This window comes from Bombus vancouverensis, unplaced genomic scaffold (genome assembly GCF_051014615.1).
Source record: "Bombus vancouverensis nearcticus unplaced genomic scaffold, iyBomVanc1_principal scaffold0053, whole genome shotgun sequence".
NCBI lineage: Eukaryota > Metazoa > Arthropoda > Insecta > Hymenoptera > Apidae > Bombus > Bombus vancouverensis.
This window is the reverse complement of record NW_027468944.1, coordinates 15,093-33,776: the sequence shown is the minus strand read 5'-3', so window position 1 is coordinate 33,776 and position 18,684 is coordinate 15,093. Positions and strand designations below refer to the sequence as shown.

At 36.1% G+C, this 18,684-nt stretch overlaps 2 protein-coding genes across 2 annotated transcripts; one reads left to right on the top strand and one right to left on the bottom strand.

Annotated features, from left to right (window-relative positions):
• Window positions 1-3,720: 3,720 nt before the first annotated feature.
• Window positions 3,721-8,629, bottom strand: LOC143304751 (venom serine protease Bi-VSP-like). The gene is made up of 8 exons (XM_076627281.1): window positions 8,451-8,629; window positions 8,225-8,379; window positions 6,464-7,896; window positions 6,156-6,251; window positions 5,801-6,079; window positions 5,457-5,725; window positions 5,277-5,373; window positions 3,721-5,114 (listed from the first exon to the last, which is right to left on the bottom strand). Exons 2-3 carry the CDS (start codon window positions 8,354-8,356, stop codon window positions 7,741-7,743), a joined length of 288 nt encoding a protein of 95 aa, XP_076483396.1. The 5' UTR covers window positions 8,357-8,379; window positions 8,451-8,629; the 3' UTR covers window positions 3,721-5,114; window positions 5,277-5,373; window positions 5,457-5,725; window positions 5,801-6,079; window positions 6,156-6,251; window positions 6,464-7,740.
• Window positions 7,019-18,668, top strand: LOC117164569 (uncharacterized). Its single transcript, XM_076627272.1, has 6 exons — window positions 7,019-7,146; window positions 11,465-11,649; window positions 12,051-12,219; window positions 12,494-12,727; window positions 14,417-14,975; window positions 15,062-18,668. Exon 6 carries the CDS (start codon window positions 16,456-16,458, stop codon window positions 18,136-18,138), a length of 1,683 nt encoding a protein of 560 aa, XP_076483387.1. The 5' UTR covers window positions 7,019-7,146; window positions 11,465-11,649; window positions 12,051-12,219; window positions 12,494-12,727; window positions 14,417-14,975; window positions 15,062-16,455; the 3' UTR covers window positions 18,139-18,668.
• Window positions 18,669-18,684: the final 16 nt, after the last annotated feature.

The window sequence follows — 18,684 nt, the reverse complement described above, 5'->3', positions numbered from 1 at the left end:
TTACGAAGAGAAAGTAAACTGTTGGATATGTGACAAAATAATTCTATTTTAAATGAGAGACTGGTCAGCGTGGTTATTTTGTTTACAAAATCAAACGAATTTAATGAATGTAATGGTAAGGAAGTAACTATAAGTGGCTGTTAAACTATTTTTATGCTTGAAAAGTAATTCGCAAAGTAATGTAAAGCAGTACTACTGAGTTGTACATAACCTCTTTCAGAATTTGTTCTTAACCTCTTGCTTCATAACTTCCTTAATTATACTCTTCAAACTTATTGACTACTTCGATGTTGTTACGAACAGAAACTGATAAAATATTAATCTTAAATATAGATTGAAATGAAAGCTTGTCACGTAAATATATATATATATATGTAATATCGTGATGTAATATGTTTACAAAACGTGGACAATAGAGATGTTAATCAGACAGAAGAGACGATTGTGGCTTAACTTGAACTATTCATACCAAACGTACAGAACACAGCGCAATCCACACTCTCTCGGCAACGCCACTCGCAACCTCCGTCTCCGCTCAACTCGCACTCGGCTCCTCGACTCGCACCCTGCTTCTCGACTCGCGCTCTGTTTCTCGACTAACTCTTTCTGGCTGTTGTCGCATTCTGTTGTCCTTTTCCTAGGCCCACCGCACACGTGTTCCGCAGACGCTCGTGGCCAGGGTCACGTAGGTCTTTTCCACGAAACTATGCACTTCAAAAGACCGATGACACATTGATGGGCCCGACGGCGCCTCGGCTCTCGCGACATTGTTCATAGTTCGCCCGATATTTCCCAGGCCTTTCGTCCACGATACTACATATATATATATATATATATATATATATATATATATATATATATATGTACTACTTACTCAAACTATGGATCACATAACCTATACGAAAAAAAAAAATTATTGTACACTATAAAGCAAGAGGTTAAATCTTTAATCTGTTAAGAATTAAATTTTTTATTGTAACTGCGAAAATTATAAAAGTACCAAGCGAAGCAAGTACGGAATATATGCGGAATATGAATCGCTCAACGAACCAAAGAGCGGCTCAGTGACAAAATTAGTAAAGTAAAGACCACAAATATTACAACATTATATTCTACCACAAAATAATTCTCTATACAAAAAAGGTACACAACGAATCGATTTTTCACAACGATAAGAGTCAACAGAACCAATCAAGACCAGGCGAGACTCTCATAAGACAACGATATCAGAGGGATCAAATCAGCGACTCCAATCTATGTTACAGAGTATAGTTATCAAGAAAAATTGCTCTTTTCATGAAAAGTATGGTAATGATACTCTTATAATACATTGTATATCTGGCAGTCGGATGTGCCCGTGGCCATCGGAAATGTAAAGACGACGCTTTTAGAAAGTGATAGCGCCATCGCGTTTTAAAAACGCGTTAGAAGAAGGACGGTTTCGCTATCCAAGGCGAATCGAAAAGTGTGCGTGTTGCGAGAATCAGAGTTGATCGAGACGTCGAAGCATAGAGTCGTTAGAATTGAGTTGCGAGTGTTGTCGAGTGTTAGAGTTGCTAGTGTGAGAGAGAGAGAGAGAGAGAGAGTTACCAAATAGTTGTCAAGTTATTTGTTGTAAATACGAGCGTTGCATTTAGTTTTCCTGTTAATCAAACATCGTTTCTCTGTCTAACTAATATCTGTATTTTCAATCCATTATTAATAAATTATAATTAATCGGACAAAATTACACCTTTAATATATTCCGATATTACATTATCGCGATGTAATATTTATCATGCTTATTTTGTACGTAAAACGAATCGTTGGAATATTCCCGAAGCTAACGAAGCATTTCCCAAAAGTTAAACCGAAGAAATTAACGCGAATAGTTAAGTGAAATTTTTCCATTAACTTGCTGACCAACCGGCAAATAAAAAATCATAAAAATTGTTTCAATGTGTTGAGGTCACGCATAACTTCTTTTTTCATTGACGATTACCAAACAGGTAAAATTTCGAAATTGTACGAAGGCCACGTGACCAGATCGTATTGGAATTTGAAGTGCATGGAAAAAGACAACTCGAAGTACAAACCTTGAGCTGTACTACTCGAAGTACAAACGTGAACTAATGGATGCAGAAAAGCAATTAACGCCAAACATCCGAACAGCATCTTGGAGCCCGTCATTGTTCTGAAATAAAAGAAGTGACGAATTAAAAAGACGCAGGACTAATAATAATAAAGGAAACTTAGTTCGTATTATAAATTGAATTTACATCAGAAAAGAAGCACGATCAAGCGAAACAGATCGTAGAAATGACAAATATCATCGATATACGTTTCAGTGTAATTTCACTTTTGAAAATTATTTAGTTTAATACGATCGTATTCATCGCTCTGAAACTTTCATTGTGCTGCAATTTGTGCTGCGTCTTTTTAATTTCTCTATCTTTCTGTGTTTTCGGAAAAATTACTTGAAACATTAAGAATTGCTTGCCTTATTTTATTTTCGATTAGTTAGGGTTTGATTATTCCAGGTAAGGTTTATTATTTATAACAGGTTTTATCACTTGTTTATTATTTAGGAGTTTGTTATTTTAGGATTAGTACCTTTTAGGATTTCTTATCCTTCGAGTTTCTGTTTCAGATATCTAGGTCTATTTCAAGATGTTTTATTACATTAGGATTATTTATTCGATTAAGATAATTTAAGAGTTTCACAATGTACAAAGAAATAATCGCGTGAAATTTAGATTTATGCTTTAAACGTATTAAACACGCGGTAATTTCAATGTCTATAGCCTCGAACGTGTTCTGATTAGTTGTGTCATTGTCTGTGACATTGAAATCACAAAAATCCATTGCAAGTGTGCTGTCATGCAATGTGGATGTAATTGGGTTTTTTGGGTATTTCCTGTATCATCTGATTTGTACAGTACTATTTTAACGCAAGGACAGGAAAGTTATTATATATTTCCCGTCCATTATTTGAATCGTTGTGAAGTGTAACGAATTATATTCGATTCGAGGAGATGTTAATGAATTACCCATTTCATATGTAATTACATGGAAATAAAAATCATTGCAAAAATAATTGATCTAATGACAACGGAATTTCCAATATTTTTTTGTTTCGTCACGTCTTTTTCATAATATATCTTTTATAGGTACGTGATTTATTAATCGTTCGAATGGAAATAATTATTCGTATAATATTCAAATGATTCTAGCCATAAAATAAATTAAAACGATACCTGTCAATGATATGCAATCTGCGTATGACGTCAACCTCGATCTATGCTTATACAAGAAATTTTATCAATCAATGACTAGATATACAATAATCAAATATTATAAAATTTCCTGAAAACCTTTAGGTGTTAATATTAAGGTGTTAATATCTTTAATATTTGCAAGTTATTGTTTAGCGCTAATTAGTTAGAATGTAACAAGTGGTGTACCAGAATTGAGATAATTAAGCCACACGAACAATCTTATTTAGATCTTTTTAATTTTTTAATTCTCTTTTGCTCCAATACTTTGTAAAATTAATCTTCATTAGCTACTACACATCATAGAATAACAAGAGATAATTTTTCTTATATAACGTTTCATTCATAAAATCTATCATTAAAGTATATCTTCATAAAAATATCATTCCATACTAACGGTATATTTGGTGTCATACGAGATAACAGTTACCAGTGATGACATATGTAACTTTATAAAGATATCTCGTTTTATTATATATTAAAAGAATGTACTCATTGCTGCTATATTTCAGATGAAAAAAAGGAGGCAACGATTTTACAGTAAAATCGTTCGTTTACAACTGATTCATTTACATTTCATGATAATACTGTGCATTCTGAATATGCTATGATTTGGTTTAAAATAATAAATAGTCCATTCTTGCATACTATTGTTCCAGCTTTACTTGTATTTTCGATATTGATATAAATAGAAAGACAATTAATGTCGTTCGAGTCTATTTTCGGATCATTTATATTACGTTTAATCCATATAGTTATTATATGAGACATAGTATCGTAAAATTTGGAAGAATAAAACGTTCGTACAGGATGTACATTTTATAAGAACTCCAACAAATCTGCGTGTGCACCTAAAATACAAACCGATAGTGATTGTTCATAAGTTTATATACATTATCTAATGTCAATCGAAGGTATCAATTCTTTTTCTCCATAAGAGTACTTTTTCACTTATATGTGTTCAAAAATACTTGTGTTCAACCGTGAAGCATATGTCACCTACAACGAAAAAGAGTTTTCCTATACTTAATATTTCCTTTATATACCCATGAAAGTCTATTCTTCGCGTAGTATGAAATTATGAATAAATCTGGAATATTGTTCAATCTGAAAAGAAAAATAACTTATTGACATCATTCATTGATACGAGATTCAGAATGTTTGTTTTGTCTTGCAGAGAAAGAAGGCAGCCCTTTCTTTTAATGTGAAATAGAAAGCGAAAATTTGAAAACAGATTTTTTGGAAATTTACTTGCAAATATCGTTTTCAATATCGTGATTTTCTTCCCAATGGTACTGTACTTTCAAATTTTCCAGTATCCCTCTAAAAACAAAAAGTCGAACCTCGTTATTATTAACGTAGGCATTACAAGGAAGAGAAGTATTAGAAAGCAGCTCCTTTTTATTATGGATTTCTTTATAATCATCTAAATAAGAAATTCCGGAAATTTTTTCCTCAAGAATTTAATTCTTGTGTTTTGATTGATAATTATTACACTGCATACTAACTTTTCGCATACTGTTCGCGTCTAACAATTTCCTAATAATAACTACTTCAAAATTACATATGTTCTTGCACGAATTCAAAAGTACGTATGATACAATTACAATTGATTCTAAAATAATAATTATTTAAAGATATTAAGATACTAATTAAACGTTTCACTATATTTCAAAATCTGGAACAACAAATTTTTATTTATAAAAAATGAAACTGTGTTTATATATTCTTTGTCATGATGCTATTTCTTATTACCATGTCGACATTTTTTAAAATTCATTTTGTTATCTCTACGCAATATGAAAATTCATATACTGCTTAATATTTTTTACATATTATCCATCCACCGCATGATATCTCCTGAAAAATCAAAATATTAATGTTATATTATTACAATGCTTCTTAAATTTCAATTTTTGACAAATTTGAAATCCAATATATTTTGCACAATTGTTATTTATCAAAAAATTCTAAGTTAGTAACTTTCTTTTCAAATGGCAAATAACATATACTTTGACTTACCTGTAAGTTTTTGTTCCTAATCATCATTTCCTCTTATAGAACATCATTATTGATCTTATAATTACTACCGGTGTCATAGATATTGTAGTGGCTACAACTGAATTAATAGAAAATGATAAATAACTGTGTATAACACTAACACATAACTGTGTATAACAATGACACATAACTTTTACTTACATATCAGTCGATAAGGGATTACTGTGATATCCTGTTGATGTTTCTTAAGGCACTTGATTAGGTGTGATACGGTATCATTCCTTATGGTATACTGTAGATAAGTATTTTAGAAAATAACAAGAATAAATCTAAATTATTCAGAGGTTCCAGTTTCGGCTTAGACATAAATACAGGACCATTTGCAAAGAAGAAAGGGTGCGTTTCTACAGCCTCGTTATAGTAACCATGAATACCAATCTCTGAATTACTGGTTACTAAACATAAATATCCTATAAAATTTAATATATTTCTTTAATTTTTAATACATACATGAGTTAGTAGTTCTAAATTATGAATCATCCTACCTGTGATATTACACTTTTCCTTATAATATCATCACTCAAGTGAACAACATTAAGATCATGTAAACCATGTCATCCTATCTTACTGTGAAGATACTTAGTTATGTTATCTAACATTATAAAAATATCATCAAATTCAAGTCCTTTTATTCACATCACATGGCCACGACGATCTGGTTCTTCGTTATATAATGTTCTAAAATTTGTCGTATATATAGGATGTACAAACCCTGATATCAAGGTATCAGTTCTTCCTTCCCAAGGGACAGTTTCATAAAAATTCTGATAGAATTAAAAATTAATTATTAATATTCTAACAATCATATATGTTAAATACATTATAGTCAACGATATATACCTGAGCGAATGTAGGGGTGATTCCTTGATAATTATAAATGTCATCAGCCCACATCATTGTGCCACTTCTTTGTACTCCAGCCTCTCGATTAACAGCCTAAACAAACATACAAAATTTTATAGAAGCTGCACAAAATATAGTATATATGCGCAATATTGAAGCGTTCAAGGGGATATAAAGGTAATGTACATCACATACACGTGTACTCTCATGCAACAAAATACAATTAGATTTAATAGTATAAACTCTTTTATTCATCATAATAGATTGGAAATTTAAGTGTCTTACGAGGGTGAGTAAAAAGTTACCCTCTCTGTCGGTGTAGAATTTATTTTAAGCAATTGTCAAAAAAGACATACATCATTTTTTGACATAATCACTCAATTTCTGTATACACTTTGTCCATTTGCTGAAGGACCTTCATATTTTCTCGTTAAAAAATGTTTTGGGCTGAGCTGCAAACCACGAATGCATCGTCGTCTTCACCTTTTCATCAGCTTTTTCGGCATCCATCTCGCACAAACTTTTTAAAACCCAAATCTGTCGTGCACTATTGCATAAGCAGAGCCGTGGCTGATTTGCAAATGATTTGCCACATTATCCAGTGTCACTCGTCTATTCCATAGATAGCACGTTCAATGTTGTCATCGTGGATGTGGACGGGCGTCCAGCTGTTTTTTCATAACACTTGTGCGATATTCTTTGAACTTTTGTGCCCATTCAAACACACTTCATGACAAAACACTTTCTCCATAATGTGCATTAAATCTTTGATAAATATAGGCATTAAACATAACCTCAGACCACAAGAAACGAATCACAGCATCCTGCACAAACGAATTGACGTAACACAATGAAACCTACGCAGCAGCACTGAACAGATATAGACGTCATACGAAGAGTGCAGATGGATCAATATGGTCGACAGAAGTTTTAACTATCTGGAGTGCGGATAAATTTTTACCGAGAGTCGTATAGGAATCTATAATCTGTAAGTACACCTTTGGCTGAATGGAAATTTCTCTTACATATAGTCAAAAATGCAGAAACAGTGTATTGAATTGGAAAGTGATAAAAAATAAGTGAAGTTTCGAGGTTGCATGTGATTGCATGAATATACAGGACGTTTTTAGCGAATAAAAAATAATTTTGAAAGACACGAGACTTATCTTGTATTTTATGTACTCTCTGTGTCCGAATTTCCAGAAGCTCTCTATCTTATGAAGTGTTTTAGATTAGCCGGAAAATTTTGTATGTACATACAAGAAGTATACGATCTAAGTGGAATATTCCATTATTCTCTTGATACAACAGAAACGAAATTTACAGAACTTCTCAGAAAGTTGGTTTATTATTACCAAATTAATAGAATTAATATACGTTTATCATCTTTACATACCTAAGTCGTGGAGGTTTATCGTGCGTAAAAAATTAGTGTCGTTTCAAAGTTACATTTCGTACATTTTAAGCCTATAATTTGTAACGTACAAAACAATGTAAATTTGAGCTGTTTCTTATCTCCACAATAAGAAAATCCAACTTTACGTTTTTTACACAATGATATTTATGGAACAGTAATATCATATTATTCCATCGCTTGGAGAATGAAGTCAAGGTACGATGTGACCCTAGTGTAAACGCTGGGATAGCCAGCTGTGCCGCACTTATAAGCGTAAGACACAATACCTATTAAATACGAGGTTAATTCATGTTGTATCAGCAGTGGTCCGCCGCGGTCAGCCTGAAAGGATCGTTAAATTTTTAATCAAAGATACTGAAATATATCGATCGAATTGTATTGAAATTATACTTATATACAGTAATAATCTTCTATTGATTTGTGTATAGAAATACTCCAATTTATAATGTACATGTTATATGTATTTTGAACAAAACTAAGATTAGAAGGAAATTAGACTAAATACCATAATGAGGTGTGAGAAGTGGGCAAAACTATTAAATTGTGTTTATCTATTATTTCTAATGTTTAAGACGTCGATTTGATGTTAATTCAAATTGACGTGTCTTCAGATACCGTATAGTTTGTAGTAACTCTGTAACTTAATTACCGTACAAGAATCCTCTCCACCTTGAGCATGTTCGGCGCATATTATACCATCAGTGATATCAGGTGCATTAGGAAATTTGGAATAAGCTATTTTGCATTCGGCGTTCTTAATCACTGGCATTTGTACTTCCATTAATGCATTACGTCGTGGTCGTCCTACGAAGAAAATAAGAAAGATATTTAAGACTGGAACTGTTTAATTTTATTATAAAATTGATATCACTTACTATATCTTAATGCTCCCCATCCAGCAACAAGGGGGTTATAGCCGACGAAGTTGCTCTTTCGTAGGGGCTCTTTCGTACAAATGGGATATACGTACCCTGAAAAATAAAAGAATAAATGAAAATGCAGGAAACGAATGACCAAAAGTATGAGAAAGAATTGTACACGCTTTATGACACAATATATGTGTACAGTAAGAAATTTCAGAATATGATACTTCAGTAATACTCAATAGCATATATATATATATATATATATATTTGAGGACTTACTCGAAAATGGCACCTCCTCCACCAATCTAAGAATGGCAATATTATGATTGTGTATGTTTTCTATTCCATCCATATGTGCACAATGTGCTGCGGTCAAAACATGCCTAGCCGTTATCAGGGAACCTCCGTACTTCCATAGTGGTTTGTCTGGGTTTCGGGGATTACGAAAACTTAATGCAGCGATCCATGGCCAAGCGCCTAAAATGCAATAGTCATAGTTGTGAATATACATAATTTTTTCTCACATAACGAGTAACAACGATTATTACCTATTCGATATTCGATCATACAGCAGACGATAAGTACATACGTACAAATACTCTGAAATAGAGATTTGATAAAGACAGAAATTAAATTTTTATTCCAGTGGAATACAAATTATTAAATAATTCTATATAATTTCTATTTGAACTATACTGAACTATAAAGTTCAAACGTGTAATTTCTGCCCTAACAGTTTTTGATCTCTATCTATATTATTACTCCTATATCAATTTTTTATTTCAAGCAAAAAGATACTCTTCCTAACATGAAGTAAAAGAAAGAAATAATTCAAGTTAATAAGTAAAGTTACTACCGATAAAATCATAGCATTATTATTTAGTCTAATTGAAATGTACATTGATGTGCTGTTTAATGCCTTTAAAGTTCATTCTTTGCAGTAAATGGCTTATTATTAATCGGAAAGAAAGACATAAAACGTGCCTTCTTGATTGTCCGGTGTGGTACGTACATTCTGGATCAAACAATTTTAAAACATTTATACAGTTCAAAGATGCGTAAGAAAGCGACACCGATTACTCAACTTTCGAAGTAAAAAGCCGATCAAGTCCACCGGATTGCCCTACAGACACGTATTAATCCGTAAGAGTTAGTCAACATGTTGATAATAATTATCTAAAGAAACTTTTCACGTGAAAATATAAAATTTTAATTGATTAGATATTGTGTTAGCCATACTTAAGAAAGAAAATGAAAATGAATGAAATGAAAGAAAAGGACTACCTTCAACCTCATTTTTTAAATAAACACTTTGTCAGTTTTGCGGTAAATAAATTCTTAGGAATTCAGGACAGTTTTTAGTGAATCATTTTGTTTCGACCGTTCGCGGAGAGACGCGATCGCGAGATAGCACGTCAACGAGAGTTGTAAGTTCCCGTTACGATTAAATAATCGACGCCACGAACTGATCGATCCCCTTATTTCGATTATGATAATAAGGGTAGTTCAATGAAATTCCACAGAATTAACACAAATAAATTAATGTTTATTTCAACAACTTATTAACTAGAAAGATATAAAAGGAACAAAAAAAATGTAACTGCGTTTTGGTTGATAAGTAATGCGCGACATACCACATGTGTTGACGGTTCGACTTCTCGAAAAGTTCTGAACGCCTTTCGATTTTTTTCGTTTTTTCTGGAAGGCGACCCCCACTACGTTCGGATCACGCCACATTCTTTTACTGCGAGGTAAAATACGGGCCACGAGTCGACGTTTCTGGAAGTCGCCCTGCTTAATGAACCACGCGCTTGCCACTACAATGTTTGTTTGCCGGGCAGACGCGACGATCCGTCTGCGACATTATAGTGCCGCGATCGATAGTTAAGAATATGACCTATGGTAAGCCGCATGGCGTAACATTCTCCCCCCGTTGAGAGGGTACCGATCAAACTAGCGAGGTGTGGTTGAAGTTCCCATCTTATTTCGTCTCGGTGGCTAGTTGTTCGGGTTTCTCGAGATCGGGTTGAATTGGCAGTGGGACAAGCCTTTTGACGCCCCGATCCAAAATGCTCTTTGCCGTCTGAACTGTAGCTGTCCGGATGACACCATCGGCGCCTGGATGAACCTTGATAACTCGGCCCAGAGGCCAATGCATGGAGGGAACGTTGTCCTCTCTGAGGATGACGATTGTGCCCTTTTGGATGCTGTGTCCACCCTTGCTCCATTTATTGCGGTTGGTTAGCTCGTTCAAATACTCCTTATGCCAGCGGTTCCAAAAATGTTGTTTAAGCTGTTGGATATGCTGCCATTTGGAGAGTCGGTTCGATGGAATGTCTCTGAAATCTCGATCACGTAAGCACATTAATGAATCGCCAATGAGGAAATGTCCGGGAGTGAGGGCTAGGAGATCATTTGGATCGGTGGAGATAGGAGTTAGCGGGCGGGAATTGAGGACTGCTTCTATTTCTATGATAAGAGTATTACGGTGTTAAGCTCATATGTTTCTGTTTCTCCACTCGCGCTGCGCCATAATATCCTTTGATATTTCCGATCCTCTGGTCGTACGAGGAATTGCCGATACATTTTCTCGATGTCGCCAGTGAGTACGTACTGATGAGCGCGGAATCTAATTAATATACAAAATAAATTGTGAATTGATTCGAGAATATAGGATTTCCCCATTTTCATGATTATCGTGATTTTTGTATAAATATATTTTTTAAGATACTAATAATTGGGTACTTATACTAGCAAAGTCGTTGAGTAACAAGCCACTGATGCTAACACAAATAGCATTGTCGTAATTAAATATTTCTAAATATTCATTTTTCATTTTGAACCTGTAGAAACAATTTATTATATATACTATTAGCTAAGAAATTGCATATTTAATTAAGTCGAAATATAAAACTTGGTTATTTTGATAATTTAGAAAATAAAAAACTGACAAACATTTCAATTTAATTTATGGTTGGAACAAAAGACAGTTATTTTTCATTAATTGAAATATTGCAATGCAGAGTACTTTCCTAAATACGGCGAGAGTATTCCTGATGGTGAAACGAGCGTTGCTTCATCGAACGCAGCTAAAGAAAACAACATCTATGTAGTTGGTGGTACGATGCCTGAAATAGAGGGCGATAAATTGTACAATACCTGTACTATTTGGGGTCCCGATGGAACTTTGATAGCAAGACACCGAAAGGTAAGTAATATATTCCTTTATGGCTTTGAATTTGAAAATATCGGGGTGAAGAAAGTGACTCTATCTAGGAATAATTTAGGAATATACATATGTACATACGTATACTATAACCAATTCTATAATTTACGGTTTATAAAATACGTTATGATACGGGAAACGCCCATTTTTGTTGTAATGTGTTTGTTGTTGTATAAATTTTTCACATACTTAAAATATTATTATACTTATTTTTTCTCCTTTTTAAACATTATTAAATGATAAGATTTTTTAATAAAAGAAAGTGATAAAAACGCTGTCAGTTATTAAATAAAAAATAATTAAAGTTTAGGAGTTGGTAACTTTGATATTAAATTACAAAAGTTGCAGCAATATAATTAGCGACCACATTTTTATGTTATTAGGTACATCTATTCGACATCGACATTCCTAATAAGATTACTTTTCGAGAGAGTGATTCACTCAGTCCTGGTAACTCCCTAACGACGTTCGATGTGAAGGGCTGCAAAATAGGTATTGGCATTTGCTATGATATTAGATTCGAGGAAATGGCACGCATTTATCGGAACAAAGGTACAGTAACTTAATCGATCAATACTTAACTAGCAAAAAATTAAATATCTTTCTTAAATATATTCTATATAAAATTAATATAATCTGTAACTCTGTATAAAAAGAAGCTTAATTTAAAAAACCAGTATATTTGCTGAAAATGAAACAAATAAAAGAATTAAAAGCACAATAAGAGGACTGTCCTCGCATATTCAGAAATGATGGAATGTGAACCGTGCAACTACGAAGTTAATTGGTATTCGGTGGCTTCATATTTCCTGCTTCTCTGGGTTAGGTTGCCAAATGCTGATATATCCAGCGGCATTCAATATGACCACTGGACCACTGCACTGGTCATTACTTCAGCGTTCCAGAGCGAATGATAATCAATTATACGTTGCCTGCATATCACCGGCTCGTGTTCCTTAAGCAAGTTACGTCGCATGGGGACATACACAGTTGACCAATCCCTGAGGAAAGATTCTTTACGATTTGGAAACTCAAGAGAATATGGCAGTCACCGATATCGGTAATTTACAGCTTAAAATTAAAAGCGAGAGATCCATGATGTAATTAATTTTTAGTCTCGTTAATTTATCGATTTAGCCATCTTCCTTTGTATTTGTTGAATTTATTAGTAAGCATTACTTATTATTTCGTATGTTTCTTTTTTCTATCAGATCTAAAAGTTGTTGAGGAAGTAAGGGCTCGGATACCTACATTTTCTCAGAGACGTACAGATTTGTACGACACTGTCTGTAAGAAGGAGTAACTCTACACTAAAACAGAAAATGTTTTTTTATAATATTTCTACTACGATATCCTTTTTTTGTGAATTATTACTAATTTCTTATCATTTGTACTAAATGAATGACTCAATTAAGAAAACTAAAACGTTATAAATAATAATCTGTATATCTTGTGTATCAACATGTAATTGGATATTATAATAATATAGGAATGCTATAATAATATAGGATAATAATATAGGAGAATAATAATATAGAAAAAAATACATGCTTTTAAACACCTTTAATATCGATCACATAAATTGTTATAATTCACAATGATTACGCATACATAAAAGACCCCTTGATAGTAAAATTTACGATCAAAAGGAAATTGCGTATCGTTTAACAACACTTCTTATATATAAACATCAATTCGAAGTTATCAGCTTGGAGAAATTGGTCGATTAATACCTGTAGATTGTCTGTCTCGATGAAAGAATTAAAGAGAGCAAAAACATGATAATGCCGCTAATATAATATTCCTTCTTTCTTGTATCTGTCTGCCTCTCAGGTCGTTTTACTAATTACAATAAGTAATTTCGACTTCTTTGCGCTCTCTTTTAACGCATTCGAGACCGAAAGAAATTCATATCAGTCAGTAGGCAAGGGTATAATATACATATTTTATATATAACTTATGTAGTAATGTATATATCATGTTAATTTCATATTTTTTTCAATATAGAATTATTATATATATATATCTGTACATAATACATTATAGAATAACATAGTATATAATTTTATATTTTAAAAATATGAGGCATACTATTTAAGATTGTCATCGATTTAAAATCAAAGTATGAAAAGGATACCCTGGAGAGAGTAAAACACAGAATCATTCCAACTAAACATTCAGATCGTACCGACACCTAGGTATCGTTTTACAATTAAATCTCGGTCTCGAATGGATTAAAATGAAATACATACTTGCAGCTTCAACATCTTCAATATCGAGGAGATTCAAACTTTACAAATAAAAGCGGCCTGTTCCCCTTTCCACGACAGACTCTCATACCATATCCGCTCTTATCCAGGCTTTTACTTGAAACCAGCAATGCGTTCATTTACAATTTAAATTTACCCGGACCATCTACTGAATCGTCAGCCTTTTATAAATATATAATGAACCCAGAACATGTGCCTGTGCCCCTGGTATCGATGTTCGGCTTGTGATGTTCGTACCGGAACCTTCGCACAATTTCAATTTGTCACGCGTGAACATCGATTCTTCCAAGGGTCACAGCTTTATGCGGCTAAATCCTTTAGAACGATTAAAATGATACTAATGATATGGTATTTTTTACAAAGATTTAACATATCCATAAAATAGGAAGTTTCGTGCTCTCCTATTTTATATTAATTATAAATTAATAAGTTTTATATGTGTTATTTATAGATCTAATAAATTTTGTATTGGTTTACAGCAGGTGCTCCGGGTATAAACAGACGACAAACGAACAAATAGAAATTCAAACTATTGTCGTTGTTTAACTCGCATGGGACTATAAGCTCGAATTGGACTTAAACGTTACGATCGTCGAGAATAATTACTATGTGTACCCTGTACGACGGGCAGAGAATCTTAAGTTATTAACGGCAATTCCTTTGTGCATAATTCAGGTTTATTAACAACCTGTAATGGATAATCATCGATGAACTCTTTTTGAATAAAGTTCACATTTATAAAGCAAACACTATAAAATACGACAGGACAATTGTAATCGATAAATGACATTTTATTAGGATATTATAAGAAGCTAAGATATCGAGGTACATTAAAATTGAGTCCGCTGCAACCCTCATGACATTTAAAATCCTACGCGTATATTGAGTAAAGTTGTTATATTAAATATAATCATATTAAATACAAGCTCGTCCGCTGGATTCCCAAATTATTTGGTTAAATACTTTGAATACGAGAATACCGAGTGTTAACAGTAGTAAATCCTCTATATGGTATGTCTACTTTGCTATCTTGAATAGGTAAATAACATTTCACTTTAACGCATTTAACCAATATTAACATTTAACATTTAACCAATATTATACGCATATGCACATAATTGTAGTATCGTGGACGAAAGGCCTGGGAAATATCGGACGAACTATGAACAGTGTCGCGAGAGCCGGGGCGCCGTCGGGCCCATCAATGTGTCATCGGTCTTTTCAAGTGCATAGTTTCGTGGAAAAGACCTACGTGACCCTGGCCACGAGCGTCTGCAGAACACGTGTGCGGTGGGCCTAGGAAAAGGGCAATGGAATGCGACAACAGTCAGTCGAGAAACAGAGCGCGAGTCGAAAAGCACAGAGTGCGAGTCGAGGAGCCGAGTGCGAGTTGAGCGGAGACGGAGGTTGCGAGTGGCGTTGCCGAGAGAGTGTGGATTGCGCTGTGTTCTGTACGTTTGGTATGAATAGTTCAAGTTAAGCCACAATCGTCTCTTCTGTCTGATTAACATCTCTATTGTCCACGTTTTGTAAACATATTACATCACGATATTACATATTTTTGGGGGCTCAGCCGGGATTGGACAAGACAGAAAACGAAACGGTTTAACAGAGCTATTCGAGCTAGTTGTGAATTTACCGGTACGCGGTGCGGTAAAAGACGATATCGTTGACTGTTTAAGTTTGTGCAGTGTGAAAAATGGCAAACGTCGAGGACGAACGATTGTCGGGTGAAGAGGGTTCGACGCTGGAGGAGCTGAGGAATAAGCTCGCGCGAATGAACCTCCCTATATCGGGTGCGAGGTCAGTGCTGATTGCAAGGCTGAATCGGGCGTGTAGGGCTGGACAATCGTATCGTAAGGGATCGACGGGCGGTGAAGAGCTAACCGGTCAACGAGATTTAGAAAGTGTACAGAGAGCTGAGCGTGATTGCAACGAAGATGAGGATGTTGAGAAAATGAATACGAAGGAGTTGAAGGAGCGCCTCGCTAGTTTGGGTTTAAAAACGACGGGAAGAAAAGTAGAATTACGCGCACGGCTACGAGCGGCCATGGATGGTAACGACATATCGTCGGAAGAGGAAAGCGACGACGAAAGTGAGGATGAAGATGACAAGAAAAACGCAAGAGAATACAAGAGAGATACGCGAAGGGTGTATCAGGACCGTGACGAATGTTGTCGAAGGGCATGTGTTGGTTCGACACTGAGTTTTAGAGACGTCGAAGATGCATTAGAGTCGTTTAGTGGCAACAGAGGTGAAAATGTCGAACGATGGTTCGAGTCGTTCGAGGAAGTCGCTGATACGTGCATGTGGTCGGATGGGCAGAAGGCAGTCTATGCAAGGAAGCTGCTGAAGGGATCAGCGAAAATATATGCGAGCTTCGAGTGTCATGCCAGGACTTGGCATGAGTAGAAGAGGGGGCTAGTGAAAGAATTTTCGAGGAAAGTCAACAGTAGGCAAGTTCATCAGAAACTTGAAGAAACAAAAAAGGAGAGTGATGAAGCATGTCTGGCTTACATGTACCGTATGCTCGAAATAGCCAGCCATGTGGACATGGAGGAGGAAGCAAAGGTGGAATACATAGTGGATGGAATAATAGACGACGAGAACAATAAGGCTGTATTGTATGGCGCTACGTCAATCAAAGAGTTGAGGAAGAGGTTAGTAATGTACGAAGAGCAGAAGAGTCGCAGAGCAAAGTCGATTGTGAAGTCGGCTAAAACCCAGAAGAACGGGAAGCCCAGTCAATCTGTGGATGCAATGAAGAAAAGAAGATGCTTCATTTGCGGTAGTGAGGATCATCTAAGTGTTAAGTGTCCGGAGAGGGGAGAAGGTGTTAGGTGTTTCAAGTGCAGCGGATTTGGACATATTGCAGCGAGGTGTACGGCACAACCGAAAGAGACTTGCGTAGTGTCAAGATCCGAAAAGGGGAAGTATGTGAAGGAAGTGGCGATAGATGATTGTAGGTTTGTGGCATTAGTGGATACAGGTAGTAACCTTACGTTCCTACGAGCGGATGAGTATGTGAGGTTAGGATCACCACCTCTGGGAAACTGCAAACTTAAGTTTGATGGTTTTGGTTCCGCTGGCAATAGTACCTGGGGCGAGTTTACAAGGGTAATGACGGTCGACGGGTACGACTTTACTGTCACCCTGCATGTTGTCTCGAATAAGGTAATGACAAGACACAGTCTACTCTTAGGTACCGACTTTTTAGACCAGGTAGAGTTGCGAGTCAAACGGGGCGAGGTGACATTTTTACGACTCGACGATCAGACCGACGGTCACGAGGACGCGCCGGATGTACTGAGGGTAAACGCGGTAGAACAGGCCGACGAAACAGACCTGACACACGTACGGGAACCGCATTATCGTGAAGCGATTCGCGATATCGTTAGGGGGTATAGGCCGGAGAAGAAGCGAGACGTCGGAATAACCGAAAAAGTAGTTTTGAAAAGCGACAAGCCGATAGCGCGAAGACCGCGAAGACTGGCGCCGTCGGAAAGAAAGGAAGAAGATGATTTGATGGAAGCGTGGACAAACGAGGGTGTCATCAAATCGTCAGACTCGGAGTATGCGAGTCCGATAGGTGTAGTTAGAAAGAAAGATTTGTGTGTGCGTGTGGCTGGATGGGCCTTGTTACTAGGCGAGATTAAGTATCAGGTGTGTCATCGGCCGGGGAAAAGTATGCAGCATGTAGATGCTCCGAGTAGGAACCCCCTGCCGAGCACTATGTATGTAACGGAGAGTGAAGACGGGCTGATTGCACGGTTGAGAAGGGCACAGAACAAGGACACTGAAGTCCGTAGGATTTTGGACGCCGCAACGTGCAGTCAGGCCGATGGGCAGGTAGTAAGAAACAATATTTTGTATAAGGAGTGTGAGGACGATGTGCTAATAGTAGTATCGAAGGCGATGCGGGCTCAGGTAGTCAGGCAAGCGCACGAGCGTGGGCATTTCGAGGTTACCAAAACAGAAGCTATGGTCAAGAAGGACTTCTGGTTCAAGGGGTTACGCGAAAAGGTCGAACACGTGGTGTCCAACTGCCTTGACTGTAGCCTAACCCAACGAAACATAGGTAAGCTAGAAGGGAGCCTGCGAAATTACAAGAAAAGAAGAAAGCGTGCGAAGCAGTACCGAAGGAAGGACCCGCACACACCTCGATTTTATGAAACCTTGGGTCCTAAATGCCGAAAGTGACGCATCTGATGACAGCGAGATAGAAGGCAACATCTGAGGGCAGATGTTATTGCAGGATGGCCGAATGTAGTATCGTGGACGAAAGGCCTGGGAAATATCGGACGAACTATGAACAGTGTCGCGAGAGCCGGGGCGCCGTCGGGCCCATCAATGTGTCATCGGTCTTTTCAAGTGCATAGTTTCGTGGAAAAGACCTACGTGACCCTGGCCACGAGCGTCTGCAGAACACGTGTGCGGTGGGCCTAGGAAAAGGGCAATGGAATGCGACAACAGTCAGTCGAGAAACAGAGCGCGAGTCGAAAAGCACAGAGTGCGAGTCGAGGAGCCGAGTGCGAGTTGAGCGGAGACGGAGGTTGCGAGTGGCGTTGTCGAGAGAGTGTGGATTGCGCTGTGTTCTGTACGTTTGGTATGAATAGTTCAAGTTAAGCCACAATCGTCTCTTCTGTCTGATTAACATCTCTATTGTCCACGTTTTGTAAACATATTACATCACGATATTACATAATGTTACTGTTACATATAATGATATATACGTAGATATACACG

Excerpts from the sequence above, each read along its gene's own strand:
- LOC143304751 (XM_076627281.1), bottom strand. The coding sequence starts at position 8,356 with ATGGAAGTACAAATGCCAGTGATTAAGAACGCCGAATGCAAAATAGCT. Across the intron at positions 7,897-8,224 it reads GTGGAGAGGATTCTTGTACG|GCTGACCGCGGCGGACCACT; the intron begins GTAATTAAGTTA and ends CGATCCTTTCAG.
- LOC117164569 (XM_076627272.1), top strand. The coding sequence starts at position 16,456 with ATGTACCGTATGCTCGAAATAGCCAGCCATGTGGACATGGAGGAGGAA.